This window comes from Hippoglossus hippoglossus, chromosome 19 (genome assembly GCF_009819705.1).
Source record: "Hippoglossus hippoglossus isolate fHipHip1 chromosome 19, fHipHip1.pri, whole genome shotgun sequence".
In the NCBI taxonomy this organism is placed as follows: Eukaryota; Metazoa; Chordata; class Actinopteri; order Pleuronectiformes; family Pleuronectidae; genus Hippoglossus; species Hippoglossus hippoglossus.
The window spans coordinates 17452879-17477815 of record NC_047169.1 but is presented as its reverse complement, the minus strand read 5'-3'; the positions used below and the strand labels follow the sequence as shown (position 1 = coordinate 17477815).

At 39.1% G+C, this 24937-nt stretch overlaps 1 protein-coding gene across 3 annotated transcripts in view; it reads left to right on the top strand.

Annotated features, from left to right (window-relative positions):
* rbfox3a (RNA binding fox-1 homolog 3a) overlaps positions 1-24700 on the top strand; it is a 556640-nt gene extending 531940 nt beyond the window's left edge. For 2 of the 3 annotated variants that reach the window (XM_034571194.1, XM_034571196.1), the window contains 2 exons: positions 9033-9111; positions 11377-11479. In XM_034571194.1, coding sequence (XP_034427085.1) covers positions 9033-9111; positions 11377-11421 — 124 coding nt within the window. In that variant the 3' untranslated portion in view covers positions 11422-11479. Of the gene's footprint in view, positions 1-9032; positions 9112-11376; positions 11480-24421 lie in introns of those variants that run through there. The other variant, XM_034571195.1, reaches the window with a different exon arrangement.
* Positions 24701-24937: the final 237 nt, after the last annotated feature.

The following is a 24937-nucleotide window of genomic DNA, read 5'->3' as shown; positions in this document are numbered from 1 at the left end:
GGAGGAGCTGGACTACCTGTGCAACCTGATTGGGCTGCAGGTACCGCCTCATGCTACCAGTAAGGACAAGGACACTAGCAGAATACAAAACTAGAGAAGAATCAGTCAGGAAGGATGAAGAGAGAGCAATTCTCTGTGGCAACCACTTGCAAAACCATTCCCTTTTTGGGGGTTGTCTTGCTTTTGCATCTCCATCGTACCTGTTGTAACTTTCATTTGCACCAAAGCAGGTGAAATTAATTCTCCATTACTTGTGCTTCCTAAATGGACAGATTGATCCCTGAAGTTTAACTGACTTGTGTTATACTGTGATTATTAGGTGTTCCCTTAATTCTTTACACATTTACTGTAAAATATTGTAACAGTGCATGTATAATAGTATGTATTCATTCATACATACATGCACTGTTACAATATTTTACAGTAAATGTGCAAAAATGCAATGAAAGCAAAGATTTCCATAGCATCACTCATTCTGTTTTTGAGTACTCTGGCCTTCTTAGAGAGCATGTTACCTTCTAGCTCCATCACAACTTGCTGGGACATCTCCAAAGAGTTTCTCAGTTCAGGAGGGTAGTTTAGGATCAAAGCCTGCATTTGGCGAAATAACATTTCAGCAGCTAATGCAACAGAAATGTTTGCAAGACTTCCTGTACCCGTTTTTATTGTGAAATACTTGCAGAGGTGGAAAATACACGGCTTGAGTACATGGGACTACTTTTATACAAGGAAATACCGTAGTCATACCAGAAACCTCAGAAAGGCTGTAGTTATATGAAAAGTTAACATAAAGACCTTCGGGTGATGGGCATAGTCTCTCTCTCTCTATCTCTCTCTCTCTCTCTGTGTGAACCGTGGCGCAGCCAGTGTGGCCTTGGCATGAACCCTGGGTGGAAGAGCTGGGTGCCTCAGAACAGTAGATATGCCTCTACATGCCCCCACTCACCACCCCCCATGCATGCACAAATTTCATTTATGGTCAAATTCACCAATTGTTGATTGCCAGAAACAGTTCCACTAACTTCAAACATTCTGCATATTCACTCCACAAGTGTGGAACTGCACATATAGGAAGAGCTGTAAAACTTCTCCTTCTACCTTGGGCCACAAATTTTTCATTCAACCCTCGTATATCATATTTCATACCATTTCACCAGAGGTTGTGTCTTACTGATTCCAGCAATCTGTGTATCAGATTTGACTGAGACTAATTCCTTCCTTCCTTCCTTCCTTCATTCAGTCCTCCCTTCCTCCTTTCTTTCCTTCCTACATACATGTAAACTTCCACTACCTTTCCTTAGGTTTCCCTCTATAGAAAATAATCTGACACACAGTGTACCTGCACAACTTGTATTTGCTCTCGAGACCCATGTTGCCTTCCCTTTACTTAGAGGAGAATAAACAAATTTGACAAGAAGAGAGGAATATAAATAAAATAGTTTGTGGCATCAAACAAAAAGGAATCTAGGAGTGGAATGAAAAAACAAAGGGGTGTATAAGGAGGGGATTTGGTCTAAGCCAGTGCTGGTGGAAAGATTGGAAATAAGCTTCAGAGCAGAGACAGAGAGAGATACAACAGGAGATGGCAGATAGGGGAGCCATTAAACAGAAAAGGAGAGAAGGTTGTGAAGAAGACAACAGTGTAGAACAGTAGTAAGGTAATGGGACATCATCAGAGAAACAAACTAGCTCTCAAAATTATTTTGAATAAATCCTTTATTTGACCTTCATACTCTGTATTAACATTATTTACATTCTTACCTATGCATTCTTTCTGTTTCCACAATGTAGAAGATGATCTTCAAATTTTTCTCCTTGTTCATAATCTCATTTCTCCCTCCCTGCAGCCATCTACTACTCCTATTAGTCCGCCCATTCCTTTTTTAAATCTTCGTCTCTTTCCTATGGCTGCTTATTTTTTATTGCAATCCCCATCAGAAGGAGGATCAAATATTTGTCCCCGTTTTCTCATGAATTGAAATGGGTAAAACAAATCATTGCAATCACACTCTTGCCTTTACAATGTACATTTACAGAGAAACATTGATTGCATTTTCATTCCATAGGTCTGTCATGAGGGATGGGGGGAAATAAGTATAGATCTCTCCTCCAGACCTCAGTTAAAATCAACAACCCATTGCCATGTGTCTCCTGCATATTCATTTTAGCGCACCCTATCAATTATCAGACCTATTCATTCAAGTAAAACATGCACAATATGTCTGGTGGTTGGGGTCACGGAAAGTGCAAACAATTCAATGTATTTCCCATCTACTTAGATTTGTACTGGTTCAAAGAGTGTCTTTATGTTTAGGTAATAACTAAAAATGTCACTGTGTGCAAATCTACAGCCTCATAACACCTTATGCAGTGTAACTCTACAGTCCTGCAGTGTATCCTACCTTCATGAAGCATATAACATTCAGTTTTTACTGAAAATGTGGATCTTGATTCAACCTTATGATAATTTTATAGAACGTTGTGGTGGTTTTGAACTGCACTGCATCGTACAGATAGGTGTTTCTTGAAGCCGAGGGAAAATGATAAGAACCACATATCATTTCCTGTCCTTTACCTAATCTTCATGAGGACAAGACTTGAAGGAATGATTTGGACAGCATTACTTTTAGCCAAAAATCCATCTTCCTTGATAACCTGCTAATTCTGCTATCCCCTTTCAGCCATTTCCCATCTCATCATCTATGAGAGACAGTTGCATATGTGCAGATAGATGTGTGCAGGTGAGGATCCTATAGTGCTGCTACCTCAACCACAGTATCTGCAGTTTATTTTTAGAAGTTGAAACCCCCTGCTCCTGCTAGATTTGCATTAGCAGGACCCAGAGCAATACAGGAATAGGTCAGAGCAGTGATGTGGTCACAAGAACATAGTACATACAGACCAGAATGGCATCAAAAGGAGCAGAAAGACAGCTTGATCTTCATTTATTTCTTAGAAGAAGAATAATCCTTTCTATTCATGTGTACAATGTGCTCAGTAGAGATGGATAGATCGAATCTAGTTTAACAGTGGCAGGGGAAAAGTTGTTGTGGAACTGTGCCTTGTGGGTGATGATGCTTACAGGCTGGTGGGGTCTCAGGATAAACCTGGAGTTCTTGAACAGAGATTAAGCTTGGTGGTGTTGGTCACTGAGTATGCGCTAAGCTTTTCTCCCACAGTGCTGTTTGTAGAGGGAGATCCAGTGATTTTCTCTGGGTGGTGTTCCTGAACCACACAGTGATGCAACTGGTTAGAATGCTCTCAATGCGTTCTCTGTAATATAATAATAATAATAATAATAACTTTATATGTATAGCACTTATCTAAACTAGGTTACAAAGTGCTTCACACAAGAGTCCAAAATGAAGAATCGATTGTAATAAAAGATATTCTGTTCAGTCCAATTTAAGAGCCAAATCATAACATAATAAGGTTGAGACCTTAAGTTTGTAGAGAAAGCCAAAAAGTTCCCACAATGAGCAAGCACTTTGGCGACTGTGGAGAGAAAAACTCCCTCAGTAACTGGGAGAAACCTCTGGCAGAACCAGACTCGGTGTGGGTGGCCATCTGCCTCGAACGGTTGGGGTGAGCAGAGAAAAGGGGGAAGAGTGGAGGTGGTTGGCATAAAGGGAGTAGAAAAGAGAAAGAGATGAAGGTGGGGGGTGGGAGAGGGGGGGAGAGAGATCAAGAACATCACACTTGAACTCTGTAAGACTGATTGTTGTAATGAAAATAATTCAGTCGCATGTTAGAAATGCTTTCCTGTAAAAATACGTTTTGAGCAGTGATTTAAAAATCTGTATTGAATTGGCGAGCCTAATCTCATCAGGCAGGGAGTTCCAGAGCCTCGGGGCCATGACGGAGAAAGCCCAGTCAATTTAAGTAGCCAGCCTTGACCTAGGGACAGCCAATAGGGATAGGCTGGCTGATCTCAGGTTACGACCGGGATTATAAGGAGTCAAGAGCTGCGAAATGTATGTGGGGGCCAGCCCATGTTGAGCTTTAAAGGTTTTTTAAAGAATCTTAAAATCAATCCTGAATTTAACTGGTAACCAGTGAATGGACGCAAGAATTGGCGTGATATGAGCCCTACGGTTTGTTTTTGTTCAAATACGAGCAGCAGTGTTTTGAACAAGCTGCAAACGAGTGAATATGGTGTGGCTGAGGCATGTATACAGGGTGTTGCAAAGATCCAGGCGGGAGAAAACAAAGGCATGCATTAACTTTTCTAGGTCAGGAAGAGATAGAACCGATTTGATTTTAGAAATGTTTCGTAGATGGAGGTGGCAGAATTTAATGATTTGATTAACGTGTTTTGAAGTTAAGATGAGAATCGAATGTGACACCTACATATTTAGCTGTTGTTTTAATATTGGCTGCCATGGGACCGAGAAATGATAGGGGTCTGCCTGCTATCTTATTTCAGTTTTATTTGAATTTTACTGAAGGAAGTTAAGTGACATCCATTCCTTAATGGCGGATAGGCCACTCACGCGGCTGACTTTGCCTGGCTTGAAGGACAAGTATATTTGGGTGTCATCAGCATAATAATGATCTGATATCCCAATAAATGGCTGATGAAGTTTCCTAAAGGGAGCATGTAGAGCGAAAATAGGATGGGGCCAAGAATGGAACCTTGTGGCACAAGGATGAGGTGTCATTTCGAATGGAAATGGAGATTTGTCTATCTGAGAGATATGACTTGAACCATCTGAGGCAGTGGTCGCCAACCCGTCGATCGCGATCTACCGGTCGATCTCTCAGTCTTCACTCTCGATCCCCCAACTCTCTGGACTCACTGGCTGTCGTCGCGCCGCAGATCAGCTGTGTGTCGGTTGTCTGTGTGTCGGTTGTCTGTTTTTCACACGCGCTGTGTGTCCGCTACTGGAGGTGGAGCTGCAGGTTTATCTCCTGCATTTCCTTCAAGAACAAGTTGGTTCATGTACTAAACTAAATGTCAGGACTCTACGGTATGAAGATGCGCATCTTTCGGTCTGTCGATAACAAACAAAGCCCCGTTGGAACAAATGAGTGGATTCAGAAGGTGAAACGCTGGAGTGCTTTTACTTTGAAACGGGTTTGGGAAGTGATGTAAATACGTTTGTGTCATAGAGACATTAACATTGTGGTTCACAGCAGAATAAACAGAGAAGATGATCTTTCAACAAATTTTTTATGTTTATCTGATGAATTTATGTCACAAACAAATGGTTGCAACACTTTCTGTATGCCTTTTCAAAATAAAAGCACTCGAGCGTTTCTGTTGATGGAATCCATTCCCTTGTTTAAAAAGGGTTTTTTATTGTGAAATATTTGCTGGAGCGGAAGATGCACGGCTTCATACTGTGTAGTACTGGTATTTATTTGAGTACAAGGGACTTCTTTCATACAAGGAAATAATCATATTTGTGGCCATATTCAAATCAAAGCCTATATTTAAAACCATTGTGCTGCAGTAGCAGCTCCTCTGCAGAACATGTTGTGGAACTGAGAAGCTACATATTTTGCATTGTAAATATGAATTGATATTAATTTGAATATTGTGCATTGAATAGAAAAATTTGCACAACTGTCTTTCTTTGTGTATATTTATTTCTTGTACATTCAACCTTTAACAGAAATTGCAAAAAATAATAAGTATGACCCTCCTAAGTGGGTTTTTTGGAAGATATCAACAAAATCACAACTGTTTGCTGTCCTGGCTCCTAAATGGTGGAATGAGCTCCACATTGACATCAGGACAGAAAGTCTACACATCTTCCACCGCAAACTAAAAACACACCTCTTCCGACTATACCTTGAATAAAAGTTTAAACTAACAATTTAGTAGCACTTAAATGGCACTTACTTATAGCACTTTGTAGTTTGGCTTTTTTTTGAAGAAATTGTACTTTCTTGATTCTTGTTGTTCTGGGTTTGTTCCTCATGGTTGATGCACTTATTGTAAGTCGCTTTGGATAAAAGTGTCACCTAAATGAAATGTAATGTAATGTAATGGTAGATCTCGGCTTAAGTTTGGAATTAAAAAGTGATCTTGGGCTCGAAAAGGCTGGTGACCACTGATCTAAGGGCAGTTAGCTATTGATCAGAATGTTATGATCAATGGTGTCAAATCACTGGTGTCACTGTAGACATTAGTAAATCATTGATAATCATTGGTGAATAAGGAGAGTGGTCTCCGTACTGTGTCGTTTAAAGAGCCCTGACTGGAATTTGTCGAAAATGTTACTATTCTCACACACATCTAGCAGTTGGGTCAGAACCACCTTTTCAAGAATTTTGTATATGAATGTTTTTTTTTTAAAGGGCCTATAATTTTGTGGGAGTGATTTGTCAAGATTTGGCTCTTTCAATGAAGGCTGAATGGTAACTTTCTTAAAATAATCGGGGACTTGGCCACAAGAAAGGGAGCAATTAATAATTCTAAGAAGGCTAGGGCCAAAAGTGCTGATTACTTCTTTTAGGCGTGATGTGGGTAGGATGTCGAGAGGGCTTGAGGACGTGCGCATGTGCAACACAGTGTCGACGAAATCAGGAAGTAAAACTTTCCTGAAAGTTGCTAAGTAGAATGGGACGGGCAGGATACTCTGCGATATTTGGGATGATGGTGGTGGCTGTTGCAATGTTGGATCTAATGTCATGGATTTTTTGCTTAAAGACAGTCAGTATGTGAAGTGGCTAGAAAGGCAGAAGGAGCAGGGTTTATAAATCTATTGACGGTTTTAAAAAGGAATCTGGTATTATGGTGATTACTAGTGATTAGATTGGAGAAATATCTTGCTCTTGCAATTTTAATAGGAGGTGTTTCATATACAAATAGTGGGCATGCAGTTTAGTCTTTTTCCACAGCCTTTTGAGTTTGGGTTAGGGTTAGGGTTGTAGGCCTCTGTGAGGGGCTGACGTCTGATGTCCGGCCTTATTCAGCAGCTTGATGAAGGCAAGATGCTGTGCTTTTTCACCTTTGAGACAGTGTTTTTGGCCCAGCTCAGGTTCTCAGACATGTAAAGACCAAGAAACTTAAGACTATCAGACAACTCCACCTCAGTCTCCTTGATGGTGATAGGCTACAGAAGGGGTACCTGCTTCCTGAAGTACATGATCAGCTCTTTGGTTTTGATAACTCACCCGCTCAGTCCAATAACCACCCCGAGGGACCCTTCTGACCTCCTACAACATAAACAGTGAGACAGACAGACAGACAGAAGATCATTGATTTATTTTTCTCTTGCTCTGCTTGAACACATGAACTTCAGTTTGGCTTTGTTCAAATACTTTCGTGGAGACTGATTGTTATATGACCAACTCCAACCTTTTCAAGCATTTTCAAGCATAGAAATGTATTAATCAGCTCTGGTTCCGACACCTACACATCAGAAATACGCCGACTGCCTGCCTGCACTGAGATCCAGTGCCTGAGATAGGAGCCTGCAGATGTAGTCTCAACCTTGAAAAGCTGGGACAGCTGGCAGAACTGTGTTGCTAGACAACTGACAACTCATTTGGGAAGGACCACCTAGATCCAACATGAGGTTGCCAACCACCAACCATGGTCTGAGTTCCAGCCAAGAGGGTCCACAGCACAGTAGCACTCATTCAAGTAGACTCGGCCCAATTCTGCTGGTAATGACTGGGTTGATGTGGTTACTAAAATGATACCCTATAATGTACTTTTATAGATTCATTTATTTACTCACTCATAGATTAGTCGCCATTAACGTTATTTTCATACAATCCCACCTTAACATAATATCTGCCAACATAATATCTGCCACCCAAATAACCACCTTTCCATTCATTTGCTGACACAATAGATGGCAGTAATGCATCTTGACATTGGTTGCCACTCGTCAATAAATCGAACAAAGAAGAAGAATGATTTGGATTTTGATAGGAGATGGTGCCCCTTTCTCACGAGTGCAGATTCATCGTAATGCTACTTAAATTATATTAACTGTAAGTTTGGCACTTTTTAATGATGAAGCGCAAATCAAGCATTATTAGCCTGCACACTACAGAAGTCCACTAAAGAAGACTGAACACAAATGACACAATACACCTCCTTGGCAGAGGTCTACACTCTCTAGTCTTCTATTTACTCAAATTAGGTTTAGTGAGGTTCAACTAGGCAATGTTAACTTTTTTAAGAAGTAATTTATACCATGTTATGACGAATGATTGGTTTATCTAAATAAGCTGAAGTTAGTGTCAATTCTTACTGGTTGCAAAAGTTGATGCTTTACTACACTGTATTACATAATCTGATAATGTCATCCCTACCATATGATCAGAAATCATTCTATAAATCTATATAAGCTTTAGGTCCTGTCTCTAGACCTATCAGATACAGAGATACCTTGAAAATTGCATTTCAATCAGGAGAGACCTTTATTGAAGTCGCAACAAATCACTTTAATGACAAATATAGAGTTTGACAGCAACACCATCATTGGTTGATTAAGATTGTGGCCAAATCTGATTGGATTATCAAAAACTCCCACAGTCAGATGATTTAAAAAAGGTGGAGAGAGTGTAAGAGGGAATTGTTAATTAATGGGTCATAAAGATAGTCTTCCTGATTGAAATTACCCTAAGCCTAACTTTTGATATGGGCAGGTTTTCATTTTCTGACTGCTTTTTGACTTATTCATGCCATCACTTATAAAGCTGTGTTTGTGTTTCTTTGACCATATTTTATTTGACCTAGACCTTTGACCAATCAGCTCCAAATGTTTATCAGGAGATTCCCTCTCAAGTAATAAATCCACCAAATTTGGTGGAAATGTGTTCATGCATGTTTGAGTTATTTTGTAATATAACACACACAGGGAAAAACAATACCCTCCTGCTGGCTATGCCAATACACAGGGTAAAAGTGGCAATTAATGTGAACAGGATTGTGTTTCAGTATTGAGATGTTTAGGGACTTAGTTTTGGTGTTGTGACACTATTCTGTTGAACTTCTAAGCTACAATAGTGGTTTTCTACTGTATTATCATATTAAACACAGTTTCTGCCTGTTTTCTCCTCTATAGTTATGGCAGAGTCTATGCAACAGCAGACCCATATCACCATACGATCGCTCCTGCGGCCACTTACAGTGTAGGCACTATGGTGAGTCTGTTTTCTGTTTCTTAGCTGCAGAGTATCTGAACATTATATTAGACTGTATGATAAATCATAATGTCCACTTACCTCATTTTACACCTCAAAGGGTCTAATTAACCATTCATTTGAATAACTAAAGTTTTTGAACAATTGACTGTAACACATCTATTATTTTGTTGACATGCTTCAGCAATAGTCTTGAAAGATCTTAAACGGAAGAGTCTACTCTTAGACTTATTCCTACGAGTTGTGTTTTCCTCTAAGAGATGAATTTTAGTGTTTCCTGTGAATCTTTGCCACTTCAGTAAATGACAAATGGACATTGCCTTCTTATCAAACTCCCATTCAGATTAATTGGCCTGAACCTTCTTGCTTGAAATCCACCAGACTGTTAGTTCTTCCCCACAGGAAACACTCTGAAAGATGAGCAAGGGGAGTCAAATGGTTAATGTTTGTTTTAGCTAGCTTTGCAGCTAACATCAAAGATGAAAAACGTAACGATACTGTAGCTGTAATGAAATAATAAGTGCACAATAAAAGATGGGATAGAAACAGAAAGTTCAAATGGGTTTTTTTAAGGTGTGTATAGGGACTTCCTGCAAAGATTGACAGCCATCTAGCACATGCTTCAACGTGCTGTGGGAGATGTAAGTAGAAAAGAGTAGAAAGAGAAAACAACAACAGAAGAAGAACTAGGTGAGGGGATGGACATTTTGGGTTTCTGGTGGCAAGCAGGCTGCACCTAGAGCTATTGCTTAGTGGATATTCTTGGACTCAAGACTGAGTGCTGACATGTTTGTAGTGATGGAAAGCGAAAACCCTATTACCTCCCCATGCACCCCCCAAACACACCCCTTTCCCTCCTACTTCTAGTCCTTGATGCTAGTTAAAATCCTGCATTAGCTATATGACAATGTTTTCCTTTTCATTTACTTAATTAAAACATTGCTCTGTATTTGCCTCCTTATTTCTCAACACTTTTTTTCTTCAAATTACTCTTCTCTTTATCCTAATTTTCCCATGTGTAATCCAAACCCCTTGCTACAAATATTTTAAAATTATTAAAAAAAATTATCTATGATATGACAGGCAAAAGTGAATTCTTCATTACTTCCAACTATAAATTATCTGATTTATCAATCCAGGCAGGTGTACATACAAAATCACACAATTACATTCCTTCACTTCACATATGTATTTCCAGCCTTCAGACGTATGCAAAGGCAACTGGACTTGCTTGTGTTTCTTGAAGACGTTTCCTCTCTCATCCAAGCCAAAATACAAACATTACCATCCTCAAAAGAATGTCCCTTGTCCTTGAGGTGTAAGTGAAGTGCGGAGTCATGGCCTGAGGAACTGGCTCTTCTGTGTTGTGCCATCCTTATATGTAGTGGTTGTTTTGTTTCCCTGGTGTAATGTGCATATTTGGGCCAGAGAAGACAGATGGTTTGAAAGAGGAGTGAAAGAAGCCATCTTTGTCTACGTAGAAAAACCCTTCCACCTTTAACAGAGGGGGTGGTTTAAGACACCAACTATTAGCCACCTACAATGCTGTCCTAAGTTCTCTCCCCAGACAGCTCAACACCCAACTCCAGTGACCCTAATGACTAACACAATACCTCAGATTTACCTTTGGCCTCAGTGTACCCTCAGGTTCGGCCTGTAACGCTATTGCAATTAAAGGCCTGGAACACCTGATGACACAAAGGTACACAAATGAAGATATGTCACTAACATCCACCGGAGTCTGCATGAACGGGACCAAAGGTGTTATTGATGTGTAAAGCCCTATGAGACAAATTGTGATTTGTGAATATGGGCTATACAAATAAAATTTGATTGATTGATTGGCAATAGCAGGGTCGGTCCACAACTTACATGTATCAACAGCCATTCACACCTTGACTCAGAGGACCCCAACCCTACGACTCTCAATACAGGTCTAGAACCAGGTTAAATACCTGAAACCTCCCATGAGCCAGTTAGAACTGAAGAAGCATTTTGGAATTAGAGGTGAAACGTATTCAAGAAACACAAGCAAGTCTTGTTGCCTACGTACTCTTATACAACTTCTGAAGATACCATGACCTGGTTGAATGAGAATCTTCACAGACACGTCCTACCAGCCTCATGCACAAAGTTACACTAAAACAACAATCAGGTGCAAAAAGGGAGGACATTTCCTTTGAGGTGTTAATGTAAATATGCATATTACAAACAACGGTTCTACATTGAATACTGATTGGAGATTTTTCATCTTTGATGTTGCAGGCTAGCCTTTACAGAGGAGGGTGCAGTCGCTTCACTCCCTACTAGAAAAGAGGGGGGGGGGACACGCCCCCTTCCCTTCCCCGCAAAACAGACAAAAACACACAGCAACAAATGAAATGAAACCCATGTTATGGAAAACTAAAAACAAAATTATGCCAAGTTGCAAATGTGATCCTGAAGTCCAAGAATCATACTCAAGTTCCTACCCTTTTTACAGTGTACACATTGTCATTTACTGATGTAATGTTCTTATTTTTTATATTAACATTTTGTTACTCTGTGTTGACTTAAATGTATCTGTATTGAAATGTCTGTAGTAAAAATAGACAATAGTAAAAGAGATAAAATTGGGATAGAGTTAGAAAAGTTTTAATCTCCCTCCTACTCACTCTCCACAACGCAGCTTCTTTGAAATGGACTTTTCCCACAAATTTTTATTCTATGTAATTTCCCTATTTTTACCTACCAATTTTCCCCACTAATTAAGAGCCCTAATGTTCAGCAATTCTGTTTTGTCAAACACATTTCAGGCAGGATTAATTAAGTAAATGATATAACATTCACCCCATGACACAAACTGGCGCCATTGTAAGTGAACTAACTGAATCATAGTTTCTAATTGTCCTAATGGGTCTCAGAGCTGTTCAGCTCAAAGGAGGTGCACTTTTAAAGAAATGACTACCAAGAAGTGATGCATTATGAAACTCAGAAGTTGTGAGGAAGAGTGTGATATATTACTGAATGTGAATGCAGGAGGAGGTGGTGTATAGCAGGGTGGATCAAAAACTATGGCAACCATTGCAAAATGGGTAGCAGTGTCCCAGTTGATCGCTGGCATAGTGCCAGAAGCATGAGGTATCCCATTACTACTGAATGGTTTAAAGGAGAATACAACATCTTCTCAGTAACTAATGTCTTAACTTCCTGCACATTTACAGCAATAATCCCACAGAGCGGTAAACATATATTGTCCTCTTCCTGATTTTTCACACTTGACACAGAAAATAAAAAAATTTAATGATGAATTCATTTATTGAAGGATAAAAACCTACTTGTCCCAGTGTGAAAGATTAATTGCCCTCTCAATTTCTAAATCAATGAAATTGAATTGATAATTGGATTAAATGTCAATAACCACACCCAGAAATGATTACTACCAGACCTGTTTAATCCAAACATCACTGAAATATAAACTGTCTGAATATGTGAAGTATGCTAAAAGGTCTCGAAAGCAACACATGATGCCAAAAACTAAAGAAATTCAAGAACAAATGCCAGATTAAGTCATTGAAGTCTGGAAAGTTTTACAAAGCCATTGCAAAGGGCCCTTGGATACTAGTGAAACATGGTGAGAGTCATTATCTACAAATGGATTACAAGGTGCAAAGCACTGCTGACCAAAAACGGAAGAATGGCTTGTCTTACATTTGGCAAAAGATGACAAAGATTTTTGGGATAATATTTTTTTGACTGATGAGTCAAAATAACTTTTTGGAAAACATGGGTCCTATTACATCTGGCGAAGAGTTAATACAGGATTCCACAATAACCACATCATGCCAACAGTGACACACGGTGGTGGAAGTGTGATTATCTGGGGCTGCTTTGCTGCTTGAGAACCTTGAAAACGTGCCAAAATTTATGGAGCCATGAATTCTGCTTTTCACCAGAAAATCCTTACAGAGAATATTATCCCATTAGTTCCAACACAGCTGGATTATGCAGCAGGATGTTGATCTGAAGTACACAAGCAAATCCACCTCTAAATGGCTCAAAAGAAATAAATATTTTTGCTTGATGTAGCTTGTTCATGCTTGAAAACCCTCTAATGTGGCTTAATTAAAACAATTCTGCAGAGAACAGTGGGCAGAAATTCATCCACATTAATGTGGAAGAGTCTTTGCTATTCATTACAAATTTTTAATTGCAGTTGTTGCTGTCAAGGGTGGCAAAACTAGTTATTATGTTATAATGGGCAATTCTTGTAAAAATATTTTCACAAATGTTTTGGATCATTTTGCCTGCAATAAATGAAATGATCATTTAAAAGCTTTTTATTGTGTAACTGATTTATATTAGGATTTAGTAGGATGTTTGAAACATTTAAATTTGAAAAGTAAGCAAAAATATAAGGAATTGGGAGGGGGCAAATACTTTTTCACAACAGTGTATGGACACTGACATTTTTTTAAACCTATTTTTGAATGTATTTCATTTAATCTTATTCACTCTGACATCCTGCTCATGAAAGACCTAATCATTTATTAGGAAATATCTGTGCCTCAGACATAATTTTCAGTAGACATGGAAGCTGTGATGGCAGTTATCCAAAATGCATGCTACCAGTGACCTCAATCCAAACATTATATGTATGCTATCAGGTTTCTAAATCAATTAAGATAAACAAGTTTATTGTATTCATGAGTAAAAACCTGACAGTGATCTAATGCAGGATATTTTTTATTCGCTTAGGTATAGATTGGCTAATATGGAAAGTCCCATGACATGTAATACTTTTCCAGTGTTTTATTTACCATATTCACAAGAAGATATATTTGTAGTTATAAGTACAACAATTGTTCCCAATATCCCCTCTCTCCCACTTCTATCTGGAGCCCTACCTAGCAGAAACCGGCCTGTTTTTTAAAAAGATATTTTCGGGGTATTTCACCTTTATTGATAGGACATTGCAAGTGTGAAATGGCGGTAGGGACTGGGGTAGATACGCAGAAATGGGCCCGGTCAAAACCAACCCTTTGGCCGCTGCAGGAGGACTCAATCCTCCATATGTTGGGTGCCTGCACTACCAGTTGAGATAGAGGGCACCCCAACAGGTCTGTTTCTGAGTGACATGCAGCCAGGGCAAGGGAATGAGACTTACTACTGTAGCTTCTTAAAACTCACCAGCAAATGCAAATAATAAGGGTCAGTCAGCACTGAAATTAGATGATCTTTTGGCACTAGATTCCAGTGCAAACCCCTAGATCTTCTGGCGGTGTTGGGCGGTGTTATGGTGGAAATATCCTTTGCCTTGGTAGTAACTTTCAAACAGCTTAACCTTTTTTCTGAGATCTCATTCTAGGCAGTGGATTTCATCTCTTTACTCCGAGGAAGCAAATGTGCAGTTCTCAAAGAGAGCCAAGATAAAAGGGTAATTTGTAAAACAACAGAAATGGGAATCGGGAAACCTAAAACAGCGAGATTAAAGTAATCCGACGATGGGTTGATGAATATCATTCAAAAGATTAAAAGTCAAAAAATTGTTTGAGAGGCCAATTAAGTTTCCTTAGAGACTGTATACAAATATAGCAGATTTCCGAACATAAAAAAAACAACTAATCCTGTAAAGTTAGAGAGTAGATTGGGGTGGCAGTGCTTGGAACATAGCTGAGGTTGATGACTTTTTCACAGAGTTGCTGAGCTGTGTAAAATTCTTGACATCAATTTGCCACATATTGCATTAGTCAGCTGACCTATTCCAACAGCAGCTGGCAAAGCCCTCAGTACACTCAAGCATTCAGTTTTCCACTAATCTCAATCCCTCTCTCCCAGTCAAATCCATACAAACACAAACACTCTCCCACCAGTAAATAGCATCTGTGCCTGCTGTGTCTGATGGGATTGTAAAGAGGGGAGGAGTTAGTAGCACAGTAAGAAAGGGGAGTCTGAAAAGAAGCAGCAATTGAGGCAATTTACATTACAGATTAGTGATAAGAGAGTTTACTGATCTCATTTGAAAATATGGCCTACGAGACTGAATAAACTCACACAGACATTCACACTAGTAAGACTGATGGTGTCACTAGTGTCTGCCTGTATACAGTCTTTTCTATCACTCTCAAGTTGTTTCTAGTGAGGGCAAAGTATTCACTTAAAAGCTACAATTGACCAGCTCCATTTCTGAGTATTCCATTTTGATTGAAAATGTGTTAATTACTTACTAAAATTAACTAACGCAATATAAATGTACAGATATCTGCAGAATATGGTGACTTAGAGTATAATATACATTCAGTGGTGATGGGATATGAAATGCTTTTCTTAACAATTCATGTGAATAAAAATATGTATTCGTGTTTTCCTGTAACACTCATCCATGGACTTGAGAATTTTTAAATACATGTTTGTCCTATGTTCTGTTAAAGTCTTTTGTATTTATGTATCATAGAACAGGGTGTAACAGTATAGGATTTATTAGTCTATTGTTTAGAGGGAAATGGACATTAGGTTCTTCTTCTACTAAAGAAGAAAATATATATTGAAAGACAAATGATGATATGTTCTTCCTTTTCAATCGTTATATATTCATGGTTAGAGGCTAGACAACAGCAACATTTTACATGACAAGAAAAGGCTTTAACTATGTGTTTGTTTGGATCATATTTGATGTCTTTCTATGTGGCTGTGGTCAAATTACTGTGTGAAGTGTGTTTTGATAAAGCATTGCTAGCATTACTAGTGTTTATTTCAATGTTTCCAAAATATCGTCTATGAGAAAGCTATTTTTTTAATCACATAAACATGTATGAGCATGTTTCTGTTCTGGAAATGGAGAGCACACATTTTTAAACTCTTTTGCTTATAACATTACTAACAAAGTAAGCCTGGGCTTAGAGATGAAGTAGTTAGCCAATTAGGAAAAAAGAAGGACAACAGTATTTAAGGTTGCTGTTAATGTGAAAAAAGTAATTGTAGTTTCTTTGCTACAAAATAATTAAGAAGCCTTCACAAATTACATATTTAAACATTTACTCAAATTAATTCCATACTTTACACTACAATAAAGGATATAGAATATCATCATCTAGCATCATCTTCTCCGGACAACTGTTAATAAGAAATGAACAGCAGTCTTTTTTATTATGAAGTTTGGTGGCTCCATAGGAGCTTCAACCTCCTTCCACCTTCGCTTGTTACAGATAACAGTCATAACTTACATGGCCCTTCCCAAGTCACTTTCCATTTTCAATGATGTCAATTCTATGCATAATTTGTACAGACAAATTATGGTTGATTTATTTTTGAAACAGAGTCGGCTTCCACTGACTGAGTAGAGGTCATCATAGCAATTTTTCATTTGGAAAAACAGTTGAGGTGCAGATGTGAGAACCATAAACAACCCCCAAAGAGATTTTAATGTGACTTTTCCCTACACTTTTAGTGTTTTAAATTTTCTTCTTCTTCTTCTTCTTCTTCTTCTTCTTCTTCGTTTGGTTTATTGGCGGGTGGCAACCAACAGCAAGTCGCATTACGGCCATCTACTGTATATAACATTTCCGGCTTCATTCTCTCTTTTTTTTTTCCACTCTTTTTGTTTCAAAGACATGGGCCTTCATGTCAAGGGACTTTTGTAGATAAATGTTTGATAAAAAGTAACGAAACAAACGGACTCTACGCGTATTTAAGGGAGGAATTATCGACCTGGTAAGAAGGAAAAAGAAGTAGATCCAGTAGATGACTGTAATGCACCTTGGCGTTGGTTGCCACCCGCCAATAAACCAAACGAAGAAGAAGAAGAAGAAGAAGAAGAAGAAGAAGAAGAAGAAGACAGTAGTTGCCGGTGATGCACCTTGACATTGGTTGCCACCTGCCAATAAACCGAACAATGAAGAATGAAGAAGCATCAGGACTGATTTGAATAAGTGCTTTTGCTATCATCTCTGATGTAGAGAAGGTAGAGATGTTAGCGAAAGCGCTTATTCAAATCCATAGTTCTGTTAACTTGACTGAGGATGGCAAGAGAGGAAGGGCAAGGGCGAGATCAGCTCATCCTGGAATTCCTTAGTGAAGGGACGATACTAACAGTACAATGGATGCTCTGATCTGGGCTAACATCTGGAGGGAACAATGAAATCAGTTATGTAATGCTAAAGCAGTTAGGTATGGTAGCATCACTGAAGCTGTTAGGTTTGTAAAATTAGGTATGGGAAGTGGGAAGTTGCCAGTTGGTCGGAAAGAGGCAGTGATTGTTCTTTTCAGGAAACAAAGGAGGCATCCTTTAAATCCAATGAACTATAGGCCAATAACACTGACATCACAAATGGGAAAAGTCATGAAAAAAATGATTACAGAAAGATTAGCATTTTATATGAAAGCAAAGGAATCTTATCTCACCATCAGAGTGGATTTAGGAGGGGAAAGGGGACCATGAACCACAATCTACAATTTCCTTTGACATACTCACACTATGCCAGTACACTCATGCCTCATTCCAGTAGCTGATAAATATGTACTAATATGCATTATTTTAATGGGCAAACAAAAATAATTTATGCCTGTTATCAATGAATGCTGAATTTATTTGTTTTATTTTGTTCTGTTTTAAAATAACATATATGACATTTAACCATTCCTCAAATCTCAATATATGTCTTAAAGGTTCTTTTCAAGCATGCTCATGCCTACACAATTTGAAGTAACTCAAGGTAGCTATGCTCTGGCTTTGACTCAACTCAAACGTCCTCTCTGCTGTGTCTCTTTGAGGAGTTGATGCCCATGAGGTTCTCTCAAATGTCATTCACACTCTGAATCATATACAGACAGGTATAGAGAAGAAAGCAGAAAGAAAGCAAGAAAGGATGGTATAGTAGTGGCTGGTCGAAATGGGGTATTTGGTATTTGGAGGAAGCACAGGTTTTTCAACCCAGTTACTTCTGTGGGAGGTATTTGTCCAGCATGAATAACATATTTGTCACCTCAGCTCAGGACTCTGACATTTGTAATACCACAACCCCAACCCTCCCCCTCCCTTCAGCCTGTGCTGATCTCTACTTCTTTCGTCCATCTAACCTTTGCTCATTTTCCCTCTGAGGCCCTATTTCTGCAGTGCAGTAATTCAGTTGTGTGTTCTTGCCTCTGAAGATCCAACTTCCTCTTAACACACTCACACACAGAGACTACTTCCTTCACCTCAAAAACCAGTCTTTGAGTATTAAAAGAGGTTCTGAGATGAGAGCCTCCCAGTATTGAATTGAATGCAACGAATAAACAGAAAATGTTACTATTAACTAAAAACCCAGGTGTGACTGCTGACGTTTAATTAGCTGTGTGCCCACCTTTATGTAAACACAGCAAACAATAGCTATGGTTGATATAATAATATTAATAATAATATTAATAATAATGAATTAATGAATCAACAATTCTGAGCTTATAATTTTGGTTCAATATTAGGTATAAAAAATAGTATCACAGTATAGGATCACATTGGATTTCAACCCTGGATTCTGAAGTCCCACAGGATCCCTGATGTTCCCATAAACTGTATGTTCCTCACATACAAAGCACTTAAAGGGACAGTTCCCCCAGAAATGAAAATTCACTCATTATCTACTCAACCCTATGCCGATGGGGGGTTGGGTGAATTGTTTGAGTCCACAAAACACTTTTGGAGTTTCAGGGGTAAACAGTGTAGCTGATTAGTGACCTATCTTCAGACGAAATAAAACAACAGACAAAACATAACATGCCTCCATACTGCCCGTGTGGTGTCATCCAAGTGTCCAGAAGCCCCGACATTCATATTCGACTCGAGATTATTTACATGGTGTTTTAAGCTTAAAAGTCCAACAGAAGTCACTAAGCTAGGGGACGTTAGCATTTCTGACGGTCCCTGAATGCCCCTCGTCGGACGATATCAGAGGACATTTCGGCTTCAAACACGATGTTAAGGTTTTTCTGTTTTATTAAGTCTGAAGAAGGACTTGCCATTGATTTAAATTGTATTGGATTCTGCTCTGACAAAGTCTACCCCTGAGACTCACCCATCTCCCCATCGGCATAGGGGTGAGTACATAATGAGCTAATTTTCATTTTTGGATGAACAATTCTTTTAACAACCATCTTCCCATCCCCCGAGGTCAGCAACCTGGGTTTCATTCTTGACTCCACCCTCTCCTTCCAATCCCAAATCAAATCCGTCACCAAATCCGTCTTCTTTCACCTCAAAAACATCTCCAGAAACCCTCCCTCATGCCTTCATCACCTCCCGCCTGGAATACTGTAATGAATGTATTTAACAGACATATGTAAAGAGTCCTTGGGTCTCTTGAAAGTCGCTATATAAATGCAAGCTATTATTATTATTTATTATTAATCAAGCCCTTATATCAAAGAGCTCATAACACCGTATTTTCCAAAAAGATCACTTTGCTCCCAAAACACAGGCTCTGTTGTGGTTCCTAGAGTCTGTAAGAGTAGAATGGGAGGTAAAGCCTTCAGCTACCAGGCTCCGCTCCTGTGGAACCAGCTCCCACTCTGGGTTCGGGAGGCAGACACCATCTCTACATTTAAGGTTAAACTTAAAACGTTCCCTTTTGATAAAGCCTATAGTTAGGGCTGGATCAGGTGGGCCCTGAACCATCCCTTCATTATGCTGCTATAGGCCTATACTGCTGGAGGAACTTCCATCATGCACTGAGCACATCTCACTTTCTTTCTGTCTCTCTGCCCCACATTTATTTATTTCACTACATGCAACTAACTGTTCCTGGTCTCTCTCTCCCTCTCCTCCCCCTCATTTCTCTCTCTTCTCTCCCCTCTTTTCCACCCATCTCTCCTCTCCTCACCAACCGGTCAAGGCAGATGGCCGCCCACATTGTTTCTAGTTCTGCTAGAGGTTTCTTCCAGTTAATGAGGTATTTGTTTCTCTCCATAGTTGCCAAAGTGCTTGCTCATTGTGGGAGCTTTGTTCTCAGCTCTGGGTGGATCTAATCTGGTGTTATTACCCAGCCAGAGTACACTTTGGACTGTTCGGTAGAGAACATCCTGTCTTCTTCTTCTATGGTGTACCTCTTTAGGCAGGTGGCCAGAGCCGTCAGTCTTTGTTTGGCAGTCTCCAGTGCCTCAGGTATTAAGAGTGTGTTGTACTTCTTGGGTAACCCTTTCTTCACTACGTCTTTCTGCAGTAACTTCTTGTTGTGTTGCCTTGATCTTGGCCTCAAGCCATCTAATCCGTGGAGTATTGCTCCTTATTGTTCATGACGTTCATCTTGTAACCAAGCATCTCTAAGATTCTTGCTGCTGTAGTGTACATCAGTTTGTTGGTCTTAGTGATGGTCACAGTAGGGATAAAGCTAAGTGCTGCAGTCGCATCTTATAGCAGTTTCATGCCCTTTTATGGGCATCGGCAGAGCATTGACCATAATGCAGAGAAGGCAAATATTACACAGCAAAAAGTGACTAAGGGCATCTTCACACCTGAAAGTCTGAACCATGGTCTGAACCAAGGTTCATGTCTTCGTAACATGGTATACAAGTTTTGGTTTCACATTGCAGTTAAGGGAGCAGACTGAAGACTTCTGATATACATTTGTCCTGTTGACATCCCTATTGGCTACATCTTCCTATACTTGACATTGATTAGTTTGTAGACAGGTGTGCTTCTGATGTTGCTGTGTTGTCAATTTGGCTATTGTGTTCGCTAACTTTTTCTTTCTATTTGAATGGAGAAAATGTTGATTGCATCAATACTTTTATTGATGGTCACTACCAGCAAACATCATATCGTCAGAGGCAAAGAGTACAGGCAATCCTGTGAGCTGCTTGCACTTCTTTTTCTACTTCTATAGTTTAATGCCACATCAATTTCCTGCAATTGGTCCGAAAGATCCTAACTATAAAAAAAACATGTTGACACTGTGACCAAGACCACCTATTTTGTTTGGACCCAATTTTGGTCCATTGGTATGGACCATGGTCCGATGCACCTTTTACATCTGCTAAATGTCCCCTAAAGCCCCCTAAGTCTATTATTTTTTCAGAAAGAGGTAGATATTTCTGAGCTCTCCAACTACATCAGCCAATTACACAAAGCTATAGTAGTTTAGGCTATTTAACAACTTACCTCAGGCAGAGATGGCAGAGATAGATGCTGCTCTGGGTCAACAGGATCCCAATACGGTCCTCAGATGAAGTGCTAGCATCCCCAGCAGGACCAACATCCTAAAATGTGTCCAAAAACAGAGCCTTGGTAGGGTTTCCACTCCTGTAGTAGAAAGTGCATCGCTCCTTCTCTTAGTCTACCATGTAAAATGAGACTGAACCAAAATCTCCTTTTGTTGAGTGAGATGAACAAGTCCATCACAGGATGATGTTGAATCCACCGATCTTTCTGAAGAATGAGCCGGCACAAATAATTGTTTACATTTTATTGAGCAAATTTGCATCTCTGTGGGGATGAATAGATTTGATGAAGATATGCAGGTGAGTATTTCATCGTTAATGTGGGATACCACCAGTGTGTAAAGACCTTAAAACAGTCCATAGGAATGATTCAGTCTCGTCTCATAATAATTACTAGCTACTTTTGCCAATTATATATTTTTTATTTCATCATCTGGTTGCAAATAGTAGATCTGTGTTAATTGTTCCTCTAATTGACAAAATAACAACTGTGATTTCCCCCAAATATTGTCAGAAATAAATAAAGCTTTCAAACAATGCAATCTCTAAGCCAATAAATGGAAATACAGAGCTGTTAAATCAGCTGCAATCCTAGGAATCTCATTTTACTGAAAACATTTTTCTTCAGTCACTCTGTCCTCACATCTTGTCTTGCAGGTCCCTGCACCATCAATTTGAGAGGACAAGTAAGGGAAAGGTGGATTCAATTAAAGCTATGATATTCATCTAATGAAAAAGAGAACCTATTCTCAGATAATAGTTATTTTACCACCTTTTCCTAATCTTAACCAAAAGCTTTGAATTACCCATGCAGACCCCTATTAATTCATAATAATCAAATAATCAAATGGATATTGTATTAAAGTAATTATACTGATTGTTATTCAATTGAATTACATTTATTTGTATAGCTCCATATCATAACATACATTATCTCAAGGTACTTTACATAGTAAAGTCAAGACCTTAAAAATGATTAAGAAACCCAACATTTCACACAATGAGCCAGGGCTTTGGTGACTGTGGAGAGAAAAAACTCCTCATTAAGTGGAATAAAACCTCTAGAAAACCTGATGTGGACGGCCATCTGCGAGAAGAGACAGGGGGGAGGGGCCAGGAACAGTTGGGTACCCGTCATATTCAAGCTCTGTCAGACTTGTTGTTATAATAAAAATAATTAAAGTGATATATATAGGTGTAATGATGTTATTAATGGTATCAGCACCAATTATTATTATTATTATTATTAATGATAATAATAATAATAACAACAATAATATTTGTTGAAAAAATCTATACAGAGTTTTTAACATTAACATGATAGTCTCTGTCTCTTAACTTGGAACAGGTTTTCTCAGTCTGAAAACTTTGTATTCAGTTAAAGATGATTCCTCTTTGTTCCTCATGTGGAATCTGATGTGTGTAGAGAACGTCCTTATCAGGAAAATAATCCTCCACTTAAACTTCTTTTATGTTTCCTGGAGGAAGGATTTGATCATATTGCATATGTAAACCTTTTTCTCATGGATGCCAGTGGCGGCTGATGATAAACCTTATTGGGGGGGGGGGGGGGGTGTTGGGGGGGACAAACAAACTGAAGCCAGACACAAAAACAACAAAACACACAATATGCCGATCCTGTAGCCTTCATAAAGCTACTGAGCAATGGTAAGCCTGCCGATAAAATTAGGCCCATTGTGTTGTCAAAATGAATGTGGCAACTTTCATGCCGTTTGTATTTTTCAAAGAGATGCTTTAGGTCTTGCACCCACGTCATTGTCCACAGTACCTCAGTGCCGACACTGAAACAACAAACAGAGGAAGCAATAAAAGGCATTACTTACACCAGATCCAGTTAGTCATCTCTGTTTCTCATAACAAGAGCGGGAGAAGCCCTGGGTGTAAGCTCTTCCTCATCACTTGCCGGATGCTGAATCTGTAAATCGGTTCGGTATGGACCAAGCTCCTTTATCCTCCTTTATTCTTGTGAAATGGTGTTTTTGTAAAGAAATTACCAGATTTTCCGCAGTTTCCACCTGAAGTCACCAAATCTTTGCTCTCAGCTCGCAGTGGAACTAATTCAGTGACAGCGGATGTACGGCGTCGAGGGTCAACCAATCACATTCGATTTTTTTAAAAACAAATTGTAAATCAATATCAATTCGCTGTAAATAAAAGTAGGAGTGTCTCTTCACCACGTGGAAAATTTTACCTTTTGCTTTACATTTAGATGGAGTAGTTTTCCAACCTGCCTCTTCAACAAATATCTCAGCTTCCTTAGCCTGTTCACACCACACATTACTAGTTTCACCTGTTATCTGTGCCTGTGTCTCACTCATACAATTTCTACCACTTTTTATACAACACACCTCACTCTCATCTGCCATCATCACCACATAATGTGCCAGTTTCTCCCATAAACCTAAAACCCTCATCCACCCCGAGCTGTGCAAAAATGTCACTAACATCACCATTGAGGCCAGGCTGTTTTCCAGTGCCATCTTTGCCTGCCTGGTCGGTAGCTGATTAAAAGCTTCTACTCATTAAGATAATAAAAAATATTTTGGGGGACAATACATTATTACATAATTTTCTTTAATGTCTAGATGGAGATGTATGTCCTTTTGTACACATTCCCCCACACACCCACAAACATCCAGTCAATTGTTGACCAGCATTAAAATAAATACATAATTACAATGTATTATATTTTTACAGAACAGATGCATCACACTTATTCAACAAGATCACTTTCTCAACAAATGAAGTAAATCAGCCTGGAAGTCATATCCTGCTGCTGGCTGCTGAAGATGACCAACATTACTTTGCTCTGATCAAAGCTTTACACACTTTTTATTGCAGCAGTTTTTTGAAATGTGCAATGTGATCTTGTGACAATGTTTGACAAGCAATTGAGATTCCTGCAGCATAAATGTATCTTTATATCTTAGTGATCAGATACTATTTGTTAAGTCATTAGGTTGGTGATGATGATAGATAGTGCATATGGTAACCCTGTATTTACATTTTACTGTAAGAAGAAATTAAACATAATATATTTTTTATAGTTGTGATATGCAAATTCAACTTCACCTGAGTAGATTCATGTTTTACACTGACTTGCTTGTTCTTTCTTTTTTAGTAAATAAAAGACAGACTTCAGGGGTGATTTCAAATGGACATCATCTAAAAAAAGAGAGAAGAGCATCACGGACTCAGGACACTAAAAACAGATGACCTAAAGGTAAAGAGCAGATTTGTAAAGGAACACTTCTATCAAGAATGAAAGGGATCAGAAAAGATGGATGGACAATGTTTTTGGGACTGCTCTGAAGCCAGGGCCTGAACCATTGAGCCTGTAGTCCAAGGGGAGAGGAGCCTGTGGACCCCTGAAAAACAAGCCGAGTAGACCAATTAGAGAGGTCGTCATAAAACATTTTATTTTTGTAAACTTTTTTTAGTTAATGATTTCCAAAAAAGCTAACAAAACGTACATATATGTACGTATCATTTAGTATATGTGTGTAATATAGTATGTTTAAAAAAAGAAGAGGGGGGTGGGGGGTAAGGTAAAGCCAGCTTTACCCTTAACTCCCTCCCCCCGTCTAGTGGAATGTCTTCCACCACCTCAACCCCCGCCCCCAACACCAACCCAGGG